At 32.8% G+C, this 17,758-nt stretch overlaps 2 protein-coding genes across 2 annotated transcripts in view; one reads left to right on the forward strand and one right to left on the reverse strand.

Moving 5' to 3' along the window:
- Window positions 1–5,373: 5,373 nt before the first annotated feature.
- On the reverse strand, window positions 5,374–9,350 carry HELRODRAFT_154931 (hypothetical protein). Its single transcript, XM_009022809.1, has 11 exons — window positions 9,287–9,350; window positions 9,001–9,159; window positions 8,523–8,714; window positions 8,281–8,386; window positions 7,912–8,014; window positions 7,576–7,698; window positions 7,155–7,354; window positions 6,638–6,871; window positions 6,234–6,359; window positions 5,858–5,985; window positions 5,374–5,741 (listed from the first exon to the last, which is right to left on the reverse strand). Exons 1-11 carry the CDS (start codon window positions 9,328–9,330, stop codon window positions 5,675–5,677), a joined length of 1,482 nt encoding a protein of 493 aa, XP_009021057.1. The 5' UTR covers window positions 9,331–9,350; the 3' UTR covers window positions 5,374–5,674.
- Window positions 9,351–10,996: 1,646 nt separating this feature from the next.
- HELRODRAFT_192463 (hypothetical protein) overlaps window positions 10,997–17,758 on the forward strand; it is an 8,453-nt gene continuing 1,691 nt past the window's right edge. Inside the window, exons 1-13 of the mRNA XM_009022810.1 lie at window positions 10,997–11,411; window positions 11,820–11,933; window positions 12,008–12,144; window positions 12,276–12,721; window positions 13,056–13,289; window positions 13,467–13,538; window positions 15,169–15,259; window positions 15,609–16,157; window positions 16,297–16,478; window positions 16,615–16,834; window positions 16,927–17,015; window positions 17,147–17,264; window positions 17,526–17,758. The exon at window positions 17,526–17,758 is cut by the window's right edge and continues 146 nt beyond it. Of these exons, the coding sequence (XP_009021058.1) occupies window positions 11,174–11,411; window positions 11,820–11,933; window positions 12,008–12,144; window positions 12,276–12,721; window positions 13,056–13,289; window positions 13,467–13,538; window positions 15,169–15,259; window positions 15,609–16,157; window positions 16,297–16,478; window positions 16,615–16,834; window positions 16,927–17,015; window positions 17,147–17,264; window positions 17,526–17,758 (2,723 nt within the window). The 5' untranslated portion in view covers window positions 10,997–11,173. The remainder of the gene's footprint in view (window positions 11,412–11,819; window positions 11,934–12,007; window positions 12,145–12,275; window positions 12,722–13,055; window positions 13,290–13,466; window positions 13,539–15,168; window positions 15,260–15,608; window positions 16,158–16,296; window positions 16,479–16,614; window positions 16,835–16,926; window positions 17,016–17,146; window positions 17,265–17,525) is intronic.

The following is a 17,758-nucleotide window of genomic DNA, read 5'->3' on the forward strand; positions in this document are numbered from 1 at the left end:
TACAAACGAATGTGCATGGGTTGGTGAATAATAATAACAACAACAATAATAATCAACATCATAATCATCATCATCATCATAACGCCCTAGGGCCCAGTGTCAGCCAATAAGGTGGTTTACTGCACGCACGGCTGCCTAAAAGTGAAGATGCAACCACACAGTAGTAAGTTATGGCGACGACTTTGAAGCTGCCGCTGCTGTGGCTGGTGGTGGCAGCAAGAATAATTATGATGATGATGATGATGGTTATGATGATAATTATGATGATGGTTATGATGATGATGATGATGATGGTGGTGGTGGTGATGATGATGGTTATGATGATCAGTCAACCAGCTAACTAACCCAGTCAGCCAATCAAATCAACCAAATTAAACACTCCAATCACTTCAGCCAATCAATTTAATCAGGAAATGATCCTAATCAATCGATCGGCCAACAAGCTCGCAAAACCAATAATTTTATAACCAATCAATTATATCAAATGAACAGCCAATCAAATCAAACACTCTAAATCAACCAGCCAATTAAATCAATCATTCAAAATAAACCAACCAATCAAATCAAACAACCCAAATCAACCAACCAATCAAACACCTGAAATCAAAAAACCAACCAAATTAAACACTCAGAATCAACAAACCAATCATGTTAAACATTCCAAATCAACCAACCAATCAAATCAAACACTCCAAATCAACCAACCAATCAAATCAAACACTCAAAATCAACCAATCAATCAAGTTAACAAGAGAATGACTGCCCGTGGATGTCTGGATGTCTCACCCGGAAATACAAAAACGTGTCACGTGAAAGTTTTTCGATATACAGTCTTTGAGTTCTGCTTCTGTAGCCATGGCAACCTCTGTAATAACGCTCACGCTATTTATTCTTCGCTGGATTTTAGGAAAAATTTACTTTTCTTTGGTATACTTCAGAATAGAAATTTTTATCCTGCTCTGTTTTTGCGTGTCATTGTAGTCTTGCATTTAACTAAGTAGAATTTAATTCTGACATTGCGCGTTTGAAAAATTTATATTATTTTTTTTTATGGTGTTTTTATATCTATGTATGCGCTTTTGTATGTGTGTGCGTGTGGTGTGTGTGTGTGCGTGTGGTGTGTGTGTGTGTCTGTGTGTGCGTGTGTATTTACAACACTCCAAATGTGTGTGTGTGTGTCTGTGTGTGTATTTACAACACTCCAAAAATGAATTTTCGATGACACTCAACAGTATTTCGTTTAAGATGTTTACAGTGTATTACTAGCAATTTGTATGTACGTGTGTGTGTGTGTGTGTGTGTGTTATGTATGTCTGCGTACGCCTATATGTGTGTGTACGTGTATGTAGACGTATGTGTATGTGTGTGTGTTAGTGTGTATGTGTGCGTGTGTGTGTGTGTTTTCATTTGTTTTTCATGTTTCTTTCATTTGTTTTTTTAAATCGAAAAATCTGTTCAATGATTTCAACTCAGAGAGCTGTTTTTTTAGATTAAAATAATCAAACTAAATAGAAAAAATAATAATAATAATAAGCCGTTGTTATTATTCTTATTCCATTAATTAAAACTTTTCTCAACTATATATTTAATTACATTAAATAAATAAACAGATAAATCTATTTATTTAAACATTTTAATTTCATATTTAAATTTAAATTAAATTTAAACATTTTTGAATATTTCGGTAAATTGATATCTGTTGCAAAGGCTTAGAAAACGCTGAAGATTACACAAGACACCGAGTTATTTAGATGTACATACACACAAACACACACACACACACACACACAAGTTTACGTACATGCATGTATGTGTACAACCGATTTGTATGCGTGCTACACCGTTTTATTCTTATCGGTTCCTGGTGTAATACTCATGCTTTCGAACCGGGTTACAGCGTGTAACAGTTATGAACATTCTATTCTAAACTTTTCTAGAAGATTGACTGATTAAATCGAAACTCACCTTTTCGCGGCAAAAACTTTCGCGCTAAATTGCTAAACACGCGCCAAATTGTTCCCTCCAAAAGTCGAAACATAAGAATTCAATTTTTTTTAAATTATTAAAACATTTTAGTAGCAATTCAGTTTATTATTATTATTAATATTATAATTAATGGTATTATTATCAATTAAAATTTTATAACGTAATTAGTTTTTGTTTAAAATTGTAAATTATATAATCCTTTTATTAAGAGTTTAAAAAGTTCTACTTAGAAGTATGCATCAAATTCCAATTTTAATTTATAGATACATACATACATATATAGATACATTTATAGATACATACATACATGCATACATACATACATACATACATACATACATACATACATACATACATACATACATACATACATTTATTGATTGTTACATATATAGATACATACAAACATACATTCATTCATACAGACACGTGTATATCAAATAGACGAATTAATATTTATGATTGACATAAAACACCTGCCTATGTCAACCAATCAGACAGCATCTTTTGCACCTAGAATTATTTAAAATTCCGTAATTGGCTTACTGACGTAGATACATACATACACACACATACATAAATACATACATAAACACATTCCGAATTCAAAATTCCCTAGCTTTTAGTTTCGGTAAAAGGATGATTGCTAAGTAAGAAGATGATCATTTTTTATAAATATTACACACACGCACGCAAACACTCATTATATATATTACACACACCACACAAAAACACACACACACAAACAAACACATACACATACAACCATCCTTCACTAACCTCTTGAAACTATCTTCTCAACAATGTATTTACACGTACACACGCACAACAGATGCAGTAATAGTACTTACTGCTGCTGCCACTACTACTACGACTACTAGTAATAGTAGTAGTGGTAGTAGCAGCCCTATATTACTAGTAGTAGTAGTAGTAGTTAGTAGTGGTACAAACTCATTTGTTTATACACGTAAACAAAAATTTTTCCAACACGATAAAAATCACTCATAAATACACGATTACACACACACAAACACAAATGCACACTCACGCAAAAACAAACACACACAGACACACACACAGACAGACGCACACAGAGACAGACACACAAATTTCAATTACGTTTAATATTGAATTTTAATGTTCTAAGTAATTTTTTTCATTTTAAAATTTATTTTAAAAAATATATATATATATAACAACCGGCTAAATCTCTGTGAAGTTATAAGACAAAACGAAATAAATAATTAAAATTGGAATAATTAAACAAAACAAATAAATAAATCAAATATATATATATATATATATATAATACAACAATTAAGCAAAAAATAACTGTTGATTACTTCATGATCGGGGTACATTTTTGCATAGCAGGTATGTGAACATAATAATTCAATCAATCAATCAATCAATCAATCAATCAATCAATCAATCAATCAATCAATCAATCAATCAATCAATCAATCAATCAATCAATCAATCAATCAATCAATCAATCAATCAATCAATCAATCAATCAATCAATCAATCAATCAATCAATCAATCAATCAATCAATCAATCAATCAATCAATCAATCAATCAATCAATCAATCAATCAATCAATCAATCAATCAATCAATCAATCAATCAATCAATCAATCAATCAATCAATCAATCAATCAATCAATCAATCAATCAATCAATCAATCAATCAATCATTCATTCATTCATTCCATCAATCAATCAATCATTCATTCATTCCATCAATTAGTTTATAAAGCGCTATTTCCGCGATGTTCAACAGCGCTCCTCAATGAATTTTGCAAACAGATGGGTCTTAAGATCCGCTCTGAGCTTCGTAAGTGATGGAGAAGTAGTCAGAGAAGGAGGTAGAGAGTTCCAGAGAAAAGGACCAGAAAAAGTAAATGCAGATTTAGCAAAAGAGTGTTTAATTCGTGAAAAAAGCAATTTAAATTAGATTTAGAAAGAAATAACAATAATAATAATAATAATGAATAATAAATAATAATAATAATAATAATAATATTGTCAATAACAACTGAATAAACACAATTCCGAAATCAGAGTGAAAGTTTATTTAAAATTCAAGAGTCGAGATTTTGAGAAGTTAAAAAAATATTTTCTAATTTATTTATTTAATTTATTTCGTTCAAAACTAATTTGCATAAAATTTTCGAGAGAGCCATGTAGTATCTCTCTCTCTCTCCTCTCTCTCTCTCCTCTCTCTCTCTCTCTCTCTCTCTCTCTCTCTCTCTCTCTCTCTCTCTCTCTCTCTCTCTCTCTATACATATATATAATCCAAAATATGGATGAACAAAAATAGTAATCGTATAAAAGCATCAAATCAAAAAATGGTGTTCATACAACGATCGATAACATCAAAACGAAAAAAGTATACAAATGACAATCATTTTGACATAATATTCTTTTATTCTTTTTTTTCTCTCACTCTTTCAATCTTGTAATCAATCTCTCTCTCTCTCTCTCGGAATCACATTTATAAGTTATTAAAAGGTATGCATAAGTGCTTAGACTCAAGCCGAGTACTTCAAATGGCTTCAAACAAGCACCGCCGAAGCCGTTGAAGCTACTACTGCTAATTCTACTACTACTACAACAACTACTTCTGCTACAACAACAACTACTACTACTAGTACATGATTTTATTATCCTCCGTATTTTCAACACACTCGTATAGAGCTTTCTCTAGCGGGTCATACCTGAAACAATAATAATAATTTGTAATAATAATATTAACAATAATAATTTGTAATAATAATAATAACAATAATTCTTATAATTATTTGCATAATTAATTATAAGGCATAGAAGAACCAAACCTCATTTCGAGGTTGTCAATACCGTGTTAAGGGTTGGCATAATTAGTAAGGTAGGCCCAGCCGATTTTGAGTTTGGGGTCACAGAGGCTCATCTGACCTTCCGCCCCCCACGTGCCCAAATACCAACCTCTGGTGTTTTTTTTATAATATTTGAAATTTTACTCTACTTATAATAACCACTGCCCAAAAACTACTTGTCATTATTTCAATAATCAATCATTCTTATACATTTTAAAACAAATTTTATTAAAATCGAACCAGTATAGAAGTTGAAAATCTTTCGTTCGGTGCTATCGGTGTCTTATTGAATTTGACATCGAGTAATATGGCATCTTTAACTTTTTTGGCTTATAATTTTTTAACGAATTAATAAAACAATCATTTCCGTATAATTTGAATATGAGCGGTATAGGACCCGTTGGTCTGACGCTTCAAGTGACGAAGCTTCAATAAGAAACGAACACATCAGTAGTAGAGGGGTTTCAACTGATATTGACTATAACATTTTAATAAATGGAGGTGTTTCAATTTTTATTTTTTTAATCAATAAAATAATCTATTTTGTAAATAAAAACACAAAAATAACTTGAACATGAGCATAATTGAGTATAAGACCGATGGTTTTGGGCTTGAAGTGACATGCAGAATCAGGGAGAAATCAATCAATCAAATTTATATAATCTAATTTCTAAAAAATTCAACTGGGCTTAAAAACACATTTTAAAGTTAGTAAAAGATCCGCCCAAATGCTTATACCCAAGTTTAGTAGCTTCAAAGCAAGCGCCGCTGAAGCTGTCAAAGTTACTACTGCTACTACCACTATTTCGGCTGCTGTTACTACTACTATTACATGATTTTATAATCCTTTATATTTTCAACGCATTCGTATAAGGCTTTCTCGAGCGGGTCATACCTGAAAAAATAATATTAAAAATAATAATTCATAATAATTCAAAATAATTATACCAACAACAATAATACAATTATTTATTTATGCAATCTTTCATAAAAAATAGAAAAAAAACAAACCTCATTTCAACGTTGTCAAGGCCGTAGAAGGGGTTGGCATAATTAGTGAGGTAGGCCCACCCGATTTTGAGCTTGGGGTCACAGAGACCCACCTGGCAACCTGCCCCCATGTGCCCGAATACTAATCTCTGGTGTTTTTATTTGTAGATTATAGATCAAACAAATTTTATGTCATTTTTTTAAGGTTGTTCATTTGAATTCGGCGATTTGAGACAATTAACTGTAAGTGATTTTGAATTTTTAAAATTAGTTTTTAATATAAAAAACTGATTCCATAGTTACGATAGCTAAGACTAAACAAGCAAGTGCACATGCGTGCATTGAATATGCATTAACAAATCCAAATAAAAAAATCAAAGAAAACAAATAAATTTACTTTTTTGTTTCTGTAGTTAAAATCCACCATCATTCCTCTGCCAAACGGTAACTTGGCGACGATAACGTGGTCTCTTTCTTCGGTCAGCTGTTCCGACAACAAGTTTATCGTTTCCGGTTTCAACAGCTTAATTTGAAATGAATGAATAAACGAATGAATGATTGAATAAATCAATCAATATATCTTATAATAGTAAGCCAAATAAAGTTCTCTGTTTTGTGTTAAAATTCAAAGATATCCACAACTACGTTGGTTTGCAAATATGTAAAGAATGCCATCCGTGCCTTTGTGTAAAGCAGAACCCAAACGAATGTAAAGCGCTATAAAAATTAAAACCTTAAATTATAAGCCAATCATTAACGAGGCGATGAATAAATAATCCACCAATGACGAAACACACAAACTATTTTTCCAGAACTTCCATCCTGCGGTCTATGCAAATTAACAACAAAATTTTCGGCTATTTCGACATCAGATAACTGGTCCTTACTAAAGGTCAAAAGGTCATTTGAGCTATCGGGTAGTAGCCCCTGATTGGCTAGGATGCCATAAAGTTTGGCCAGACCCCTGGCAGTGCCCACGCCAGAGGAAGAGCCGCAGGGTATGTTTCTAATGTAGGGGTCGTTGAACCTTTTGTACTGTTGATGTTGTAAATATTTTATCGTTGTTAAAAATATTAAAATTATAATTATGATTATTACACTATATCTAAACAAAAATATGCTAAAAGCCAACAAATTAAAACAAAAATAAAATAAAAAAATAGAAACAAATTAAAAAAATGCATTCCACTATGCTACAAAGGCACCAAATGTTCACCAAATAAGCCCCTTATGTAGAAACTTCACATGATACCCCATATAGGTAAAACAATACAACCCCAAAAAAACACATATAAAAGGGTAAACCAATACTACGTACGTCAAGGTCCCTAACATTTCCGAATAAATTCCTCATGTAAATCTTACCATTCTGGATGTAGTACCACAAAAGGGTGAAACAGTATCCCAGCATGACTGGCAAGGTCCTGAAGAGGGTAAAGCCCCAGCCAAAATTCGCCCTTCCGTGTCTGCAAGCCTTGTAGAAGTTTTCCAGTTTCTCTTGCATGGTGAACTCGATATCTATGTTTTTTGTTTACGGTGGTGAGGAAGAAATACGTCATTACTGTTTTTGATATTTATCGTCACAATAAAAATAATAATAATTAATATTATAATGTATTTGTAGTAGTAATAGTAGTAGCAGAAGCAGTAGCATCTGTAGCGACATAAGCAGCAGCAGCAGTAGTAGTAGTAGTAGTAGCAGTGGTAGTAGAAATATTATTATTATGACGTCATCGTACCAAACGGAATGGCGATCTCCTCTTCATAGTACTCCCAGAGAGTTCTACGTTTGGGGTCGACCCTTCTGACCAGCTGGTCACAGTAGAGGCCAAAGGTCATTGCGTGGTAGCCATGTTTAGTTCCTGGTAAAATTATTATTATTATTATTATTACTCTTACTGCCAATGCTTCAACTGAACTACAGTTGCTACTAGTTTGCTACAACTACAACTACTAATATTATTACCATCATCACCATCACCATGGTTGTCGTCTTCGTCATCATCTTCACCATTAGTCGCCTGGTCATCATAATCAACATTATCGTCATCTTCGTCGTCATCATCATTAAGCACCTGGCTTCCACATGGGTTTTTGCTCGGCAAGCAGACGCTCCAACTTTTCATTGTCATCCATTATCATAGAGAAATCAAATCCTCCGCTAATAAAATAAAGTCCTGACTAGAATTTTGAAATAATTAAATAATAATTATAATAATTATTTTTTTTTATTATTATTCTTAACCTTCTTTTAATTAATTAATTCTCAGAAGTGACACGCACACACATACGAACGCACGCACACACACACACACACACACATTGCGTATGATAGGTAAGGATCACTTCGCATTCCAACCTGGTCTCCCTGCAACATGATATTATTAAATAAAAGCTATAAAACATTTAAAAAATAATTTTGAAAAATAATTTTTGAAGTTTGTGTCAACCTGATGACTCAGAAGCATCTCTACTGTTATATTCTCTTTTCCATTTTGAGCAAACTCCGACCAATAAGTCGCTACAGTCTTTTTGTAATCAAGATATCCTCTTTAGAAAAAGGAAATAAATAAAATTACAGTTAAAACAAATTGAACTAAATTAGACTACACCAGACTAGACTAAACAAGACTAGAAACAAGACTAGAGACAAGATGAGACCATTATCTTATACAAAAATGAATACCTCTCAACCAGGTGAGCCATGCAGATAGCCACAACACCCTTGGTAGCAGAAAAAGCCAGAGATGTAGAATCTTCTCTCCTCAATTTCAAACTTTCTTCATCAGCGAAACCTCCCCAAAGGTCTACGACCAAATTTCCATTGTAATAAGCGGAAAAATTCCCGCCTTTTTCCCAGCCAGTCTCTAGATTTTTCCTAATAATTATATAATTTAATTGACGGCAAGATGGCATATAAAGAATAAGATAAGGTGCATGGTCCCGATGATGCTGTAACCACGTTTGAATGCAAACCGATCCCCAACTATCACATGAAGTGTGTGTCTGTGGCTATATTAATCTCATGTATATTTATAATTTAGATTTACTTTTACACATAGTGTGCTTTTATTGTTGTCTAAAACTCTTAGAAATACCAGAGAGAACAGTGAAAAAAACACAAATAAAATAAGATAACAAAAAATAATGAAAAATTTTTCCACCTAAATGCATCTGCAACTTTTTCAAATCCAGGTGAGACAACTCCATCCATGTGGATGTCCAATTTTTTATTATTTTTCAATTTTTTCCACAGAAAAAATGATCCACATAGAGCCGAAATTGTGGCAGTCGTTGCTATAAGACATTTATCTTTGGGGCTGTTTTATTAATGTTTAAAACAAAAATAATGATTGTGTATTTATATATCATTATTTAATTTAATATTAATTAAATTTTGTTTATAACTAATATTATAAATAATATTTATTAAATATCAAACCTTCTTACCTCAACAAATCTAAATCATGACAATAGGCAACAAAAGCCTCCATATTTTTGACAGTCAATTTTTTATATTCTCGTTCTGGTTTTTAATAAAATTTAAATTAACTGGATTTTAAATTTGTCAAAATTAGTTAAAATAATTAATTTTTAATTGATTATTATTTTATTTTATGATTGATCAATTAATTAATTCTTTTATTTTTACTTATTATTAATTATTTTATGAAATCTAACCATTAACAGTAACACTATCCTTTGTCCTTGCCCAAACAGATTCTAAAAGAGGGGGTCCAGAGAATAGTTAGATACGTAGGCAGGTACAAAAATTAGATCACCTGCTAATGTTATTATCGAAGTTAACTTTTAATAAATAGACCATAGAATCAATAATTTTGTATGAAAATTGCCAATTATTTCTTAAGTCTATATACATATATATAGAGTATATTCTATATAATCTCAGTATATTCTATATATGTGTCTATAAAGTATTTATATTTATAATTCTAAATTATTCATTAAAACTAAAGTACTGTTTAATAATACGGCAATACTACTCATAAATTCTGCAATCTTACTCATAAATACTGCAATATTACGATAAAATTTATTATTTCTTCAATATTACTTCATATCATTACAAAATTACTCATTATTACTTACGATTACCATGATGTTACCCATTATTAATACGAAAATACAACAACGTTACTTAGTATTAGCTAAAAATTACAGATAAGTACTAAAACCATGACTAAAACCTACTTTATTTCTACATTTAATAGTTATAAATACTACCATTTTTCATTTATTGGTACGAAAATTTTACTTTTTTTTACAAAACTATTACTAATTACTACTTTGTACTACTTATACCGTTACTGTAACATATTTAGTGAAATAACTCTGAAATTTCATCATCTCAAAAGGCCTGGATAAAGACGCGATAGAATCCGGTTACTTTAACAGATATGTATCTACTAGTCAGTTAGCAGGAACCGTAACATCAGCTCCAACCCCATTCATGACAAATCAACGCCAAACCTCGTGTTTTTAACCATTATACTAATACAAGTATTATGAGTTAATATTTTATAATTTAATTATTTTATAAATGATTTTATGATTGATATAGATAGGTATAAACGAGAACTGACAAATGAACGCAAAGGCAGCAAGTAAATTTTTAAAGTTTCGAATTCATTCATTCATTCATTCATTCATTCATTCATTCATTCATTCATTCATTCATTCATTCATTCATTCATTCATTCATTCATTCATTCATTCATTCATTCATTCATTCATTCATTTGAAATAACACAATGATATAGCAGAAGATGATTGATACTGTATCCTCTTCCGAGTCGTGGCGAGTACAATGATATTCTGGTATATCATAAACATGGATATTGTATAACGCGTTTTTTCCACGTCTGCTACTTATTTGTGGTACATTAAAATGTCAGATGTATGTTCTTCAAAGTTTCAAGTTATTTTAGAGTTTAATACTACTCATTTGTATAAGCCATGCAATTAATTCGACGATAACTTGACAATACCTGGCAAATCAATGGTAAATACCATGGTATCACTTCAATTGTCATAATTATTTTATCTAAATTCGAATGCTAAACATCTACTTAATTTCAAAAAGTTTTTTGTTGTGGGTTTATTTTTACTTTGTTTTTTAGATTTAATAAGTTGTAAATAAAACACTTTAATCGAAGTTTTAACCGTTTTATTTTACGATAATTCGTTTAAAATGGCGAATTTTAAAACACAATCTATTAAAATAATTGCTAAATAAGCGAATAATTGAATAATTGTTGGTTGCCTCTGAGAGGTTTCTGAGACTCATTAGTTAGCCAGTAACAGTGGAGTACGACAATGCCAATCGATCGATCCTCATCTGTATCGTCCGGCAGTACTTGGGGAGACGAGTTTGAAGTTGGCAACGTTCGTCCGGCCGGTTCACCTATCGACGAAATAATCGTTGAAAATGATGATCGTCAAGTAAGGGATCCTGGTCAGCATGGGGCTGACAGTGGTGGAGAAGACGGTGGAGATTGTTGTTTCGGTGGGAAAATAAAATGGTGCTGCCTCAAGGGATTATCATTGATTAGGAGTTAGTGGGATTTAAGGATGGGATAGATTTTTTAAATAATTATTATTATATTATAATTATATATATAAATTATTTGAAAAATAATAATTATATAAATTATTTTAATCTTAATGTTATTAATTATATAAATTATTTTAATATTATTAATTATATAAATTATTTTACTCAGTTTTTTATATTCAAATATTTTATTAAAAATTTAAAATGTTATTTAGCTAGCTAGATTTTATTGGTTCATCTAATTATTTTTAATAAATTCATTAATTTAACAGAATTTATTTTGTTAAATGTATTGTGCAAAAATTAAACTAATGTTTAAAAAATCACACAACAAAAAAGATTAATAATAATAAATAATTATATTAAATTAAATAATAACAGACATTAATATTTATTTTTATTGTCAAGAAATTTGGGCCACTAACCAGATGGAAGACACTAAAAATAACAAAGACACTAGAATGAGATTATTGATTAGAGAATTAGTCATCTATGTTATCTTTCTATTCTTTGTTACTTTCGGTGAGATATTGTAGTTACTGATGTAAGATGATGATGATGATGATTATTAATAATAATGACAATAATAATTTCAGTGACTTTCAGCAAGACGTCACCAACTGATTTTTACTTTTCGAGGACTTTGGCTATGACCTTTCTGGACTCTCCTGTTCATCCTAGTGACCCCTTTGTGACCTTTAAAAATATGAAGGTCATAAAACATTGGTATCAGGTGGGTATGTGTGTTTTTGCATGCGCGTGCGTGCTTGTGTGTTTATGTGTTTGTGTGTCTTCTTTGTTAATTAGGTCATCATCATCATAAATTAGGTCATCATCGTTATCATCATCATCATCATTGTCCAGTTTTCTCAGGGCCCACTTTTAAACGGTCTCTATCCGGACAATATGGTCCCAGTAACTAAGATCCCAGAAACGGACAAATCCGGATTGCCAACACCAACGACGACATCATCATCACTGACAACCCCATCATCATCATCAACACCGCCGCCATCATCATCATCAACACCGCCGCCATCATCATCATCATCTCCCCAATCATCATCAACATCTGAGATACCTGGTTACAAGCCTTTCGGAGTAGCGAGATTGCGACTGGTAAGAAGTCTAAATGGCAGCTGCAAAGTTTCCAAACAGCTCTACGCCTCGACCTACAATAGCGGTATTGACAGCAACGGCGGGGGTGGCAGCACCGGTAAGGGGAGTACTAACGACGGGTACCCTTGTTACCAGGGTTATTCTTACAGTGCAGAAGATCGGACCATTTATGGACCCGACCATTCAAACGCGTATTTGTTTATTTTATTTTGTTTTTATCATTCATCATCGTTATCTTTTTTGTTGTTGTTTCTTCGTCTGTATTAGGATTATTGTTGTTGTTGTTTGTTTGTTTGTTTGTTTGTCTGTCTGTTCTTATTATTCATCATCATCATCGTTCTAATTATCATCATCATCATCATTACCATTGAAGTTTTGCTTACTTACAATTGCTATGCTATCATCATCATCTTCTTCCTCATCATCGTCGCACAGCTCTTATTTCCTTCATTCATTAACCTTCCTTTATTCATGATCACTAAGTGATGTCATCATCATCACCATTATTATTGATTTCTAAAACAGCTGGTTCTACCAGTCAGCTGATCAGTTGGGCAGCAGCTTAAGCAGCTTTTCCGGTCGTATAGCTACTTACAGTGAAGGTGGTTACGTACACGACCTGAATACAACTTATGAATATTCAAAATATGACCTTGAAAATTTGGAGAGATACGATTGGCTGGAGTATGGACCAACCAGAGCCGTGTTTATCGATTTTTCTCTCTATAATGCTAACATCGATCTGTTGTGCATTGTTAGGTTGGTTTCTGCTGCAGCTGTTGTTGCTGCTGTTGTTGCTTCATAATCATCATCATCATCATCATTACAAATTATCATCAAATTATCATCATCATCATCATCATCATTGTAATCAAAGCCTCAGTTAATATCTTAATCATTATCATCACCGCCACCACGATTGACATCATTATCAAGATTGCTGACGGAGTTTCCTGTCTGTGGGGGAATGGTCTCCTCCTGGCATATGAAGAGTGTAAAATTGCTCAGGTAGTGATGATGATGATGTTAGTGATGATGATGATGATGGTAGTGATGATGCTGATGGTGATTACGATGGTGATGATAATTACGGTGATGATGATGATAATGATAATTATGAAGGGTGATGATGATGATGATGAGGATTAGGCTTGCTAATTGCAATGTTGATAACAAATAATAGTGATGATACGGTTTAGAAATCATGACGATGACGATTTTTCAATTCCTTTCATTTTATTGATGAAAAAAACCAGAAGCCAGCAAGGCTTGTGCTGCGATCAACAAACATAAAGAAATAAAAATAGTAAATAAACGAAATGAAAATATAAATAATGAATAATAAATAACTAAATATAATATTATTGAGTAAACGAGTTTGCTTAATCGAAAGTAAAATGTAAATGAATCTGTCAAAAAATTTTTCACATTTTCTCACAGAAAAAGATTAATTAATCGATATTCGGAAGAGAGTAAATTAACCAATTAATTAAACATAGAAAATTTCACTTATTCCATGAAGCTACAAAATTAAAAAGTATGTCTGAAGACAAGGAGAACATTCGAATAACAAAAACAGAAATACACAAAACTATAAAGATCAAATAGTATCAGATATAATTACATTAAATACATGAAAAGCAGTTACACCGCTGGCTATCACTTGGAAGCTTGTTCCATAGTCTGAGGTCTGTCATTAAAGTACTGTTTTTGAGAACTTTTGTCCTTACTACAGGCAAGTAGAACTCAAATCTATGTCTAGATTGAAAACTAACGGTAGACTTAAAATTTGAAATTGTTTTAAATGCGTTATAGGAGAGACATTCAAAATATATAATTTGTAAATAAATGAATCAATCTTCGTTTTGCGTCCAGAGACCAGGTTCCCCGAGGTAGGACTTAATTTGTAAATAAATGACAGTAAATAAAATTTGTATAAATTAACTATTGTTGGAATCTTACTTAGTTCAAAGAAAATGTGATGCATGATCAATTTTTTTTTCAATCCATAAAGAACTCTTAAAAATATAGTTGCACTTCACTATTAATGACAACTGGGATTGTTATCCCACATGGGTCGGCTGTATATCAGGTAGAGATATATTACGGAATAATAAATCATTTTAACAACATGAAATGTGTATATACGTCTTAATTTTATTATAATACCAATTGTTTTTGAGATTTTTAAAGACATTTGTTTGGCTTCCTAATAAATAAATAAATAAATATATATATATATGTTATATGATTAGTTGGGTTAGATCGGACCTGATTTTAACGCCTAGAAATTTAATACTTTCAACTCTATTAACATTAATGTTATTAATATATATGTTAAGGTTAATTTGACTGGTGATTACTTTTAGACCAAATATTATAAAAAAAAATCTTATTATAATTTATTTGTAGTTTATTTATATGACACTATTCAAATAAAGAAGCCAATTCATGATTAATTAGCGCGCTGAAATCTTCTAAGAAGGGACTTTGGAATAAGATTGTTGTGTCGTCGGCATAAAGGATGATGATCAGAATGAAACGATCTCTACTAATACTACTGCTACCACTACTACTACTACTAATATTACCACTACTACTATTACTACTACTACTTCTACTACTGATCATGACATAGGTATGGCACAGCGTTTGAGTTTGTCCAGTTAGCATTTGAAATCATCGTCGTCATCTTCCTCATATACTTTGCCATTGAAGAAGTTATTGAGGTCAGTATCACCACAACCACCTCTCATCATTATTATTAACATCATTGTCGTCGCCATCGTAACGTGACGTCATCGTCGTCGTCGTGACGTAATCGTCAGTATCGAAAACTATATTATTATCGTTTGCATTTCAGATCTAATTATTCTTGTCGCAAAAATATTCATTGGAAAGTTTCTTAATTTTATTTTCTCTCAATCTATCTATCTACCTATCTATATATATATATCTATATTTCTTTTTTTCTTTCTATTTTTAATCTTTCTTTCAACCTTTATCTTTTTTCTCTTTCTCTTCATTCAATCTCTCACCTTTATTCATTTTTTCTTTCCTCTTACCTCTCCACTCCAGATCTACAGATTGAGATGCGGCTACTGGAGATCCTTCTTCAACGTTAATGACGTCATAATCGTGCTTCTGCTCGTCACGTGCCTCGTCCTCACCATCCTGAAGACCACCAGGCTGAATGACACCATACTCAACAACTACAACAACAACAACAACTTCGACAACAATAACAACAACAATAATAATAATAACGGTAGTCGCGGTAGCGATGACGGATTTTTGACCACTACTACAAGAAGTAGTAGTGGTAGTAGAAGTAGCAGCAGTACTACTACTTTTAGTGGTAGTAATGGTATCGGTTTTAATGTACCAACAACTAATTCTACCAAAACTAACAACAACATCAACATCACCCCAACAACAACGTCATCATCGTCTAATAATAACAATACTTACAATGACACAAGGAACAGTAATGGTAATTATGGTGGTGATGGTAATATATATGGCTATAATGTTCTTTCACATCATGTTGATTTGAACTCACTGGCTGAACTAGAAGGTATTTATATGGGGTTCATGGCTGTCACCTTATTCTGTTGTTGGATTAAGGTTTGTATGTTTATTTGTCTGTCTGTCTGTTTGTTTGTCTGTCTGTCTGTCAGTTTGTTAGTTGATTGTTGTTTTTTAAAAAAAAATCATTCAACCACTCCACACAACAAACCAACCGACCGATGAAAAATCTCGACAGTTATTCAAGTTCATTGGCCTGACACGAACCATGACCCAATTATCAATGACCTTAAGTAGCTGCCTGTCCGAGATCGTGACCTTCACCTTTATATTCACCCTTGTTTACGTCTCGTTTGCCCTACTTGCCTACTTTCTATTCGGGTCGACCGTTCCAGGGTTCAACACTTTTGAGGGGGCTCTGTTAGTATAGATTAAACGATTTTTGTTTGGGGCGTGTATCGAATATTATTAATTGAAAAATGGTAATTTTTATTATTCATATTATTGTTATTATTATTATTATCTTCGTCATTGTCATCGTTATCTTCGCCACAAGGTATTCCCAGTTCAAAATTCTTTTGGGGGATTTCAACTACGACTCAATCCTCTCGACCAATAGCGTTCTTGGCCCCGCCTATTTCATAATCGTCATCTTCATCCTCCTCATCCTATTGGCTGGCATGTTTGTCGCTATAATCAGTGACGCCTACGGCAATGTCAAGATGGAGCTACTGCAGAAGAGGCGGGATCTCGAATTGATGGATTACATTAAAAAAGTTGGTTTGCGTGCGCGCGTGTGGTTCCGTTATTGGTATCATTATCGACACCTCCATCATCATTATCGTCGTCGTCATCATCATCATCGCAGGCTTATAGGAAGATGCTGGACAAGATTGACTTGAAGAGGCGCAGAAACACCAAAGATGCTACTGAAGCTATGAATATCGCCGGTGTCACGTGAGTCTCATTATTATTATTGTTGTTGTTACGGTTGTTATTGTTATTGTTGTTGTTTTTATTATTAGTAGTAGTAGTAGTATCGGTGATAATGATAGCAGTACGGAAATAGAATTTCATTCTAAATATAGATCGTCCCACGCGAAGGAAGCTGGGAAGAGGGAAAACCCGAAATTCGGCGAGTCCCGTTTCAACAGGACAAACGACGATGACGTCATCATTGCAAGGAATGGAGATGGCGATAATAAGGTGAGAGGTGATGATGACGACGATGATGATAATGATGATGATGGCAAATTCATGCTTTGATGGTGATTGATTGTTATCCAAAAAAAAAATTGCCATCCCTTAAATTATCACCCCCATTCCTGCCATCATCAACAACGTCACCATCATCATCATCTTCATCTGCAACATCATCATCATCATCTACAACAACAACAACATCATCATCATCATTACTATCATCATCGTCGTCGTCATCATCATCATCACGTACATCGACAACAGCTAAGAGCCACCAACAACAGTTTTGACGGCGAAAGCGTTGAAGACGATGACGACGACGATGACGACTACAGCCTCTCAAATCATCATCATCATCACCACCACAATCGCCAGCAGCAACAGCAGCAGCCACAGCAGCAACATCGTCGCCATCATCAACAACAACATCACCATCGTGACAGAAATCTCCATCCTACGACTATGGCGACGATAGGTCAAAGGTTAATTAACCACAG

This window comes from Helobdella robusta, assembly GCF_000326865.2.
Source record: "Helobdella robusta unplaced genomic scaffold HELROscaffold_33, whole genome shotgun sequence".
Classification (NCBI taxonomy): domain Eukaryota; kingdom Metazoa; phylum Annelida; class Clitellata; order Rhynchobdellida; family Glossiphoniidae; genus Helobdella; species Helobdella robusta.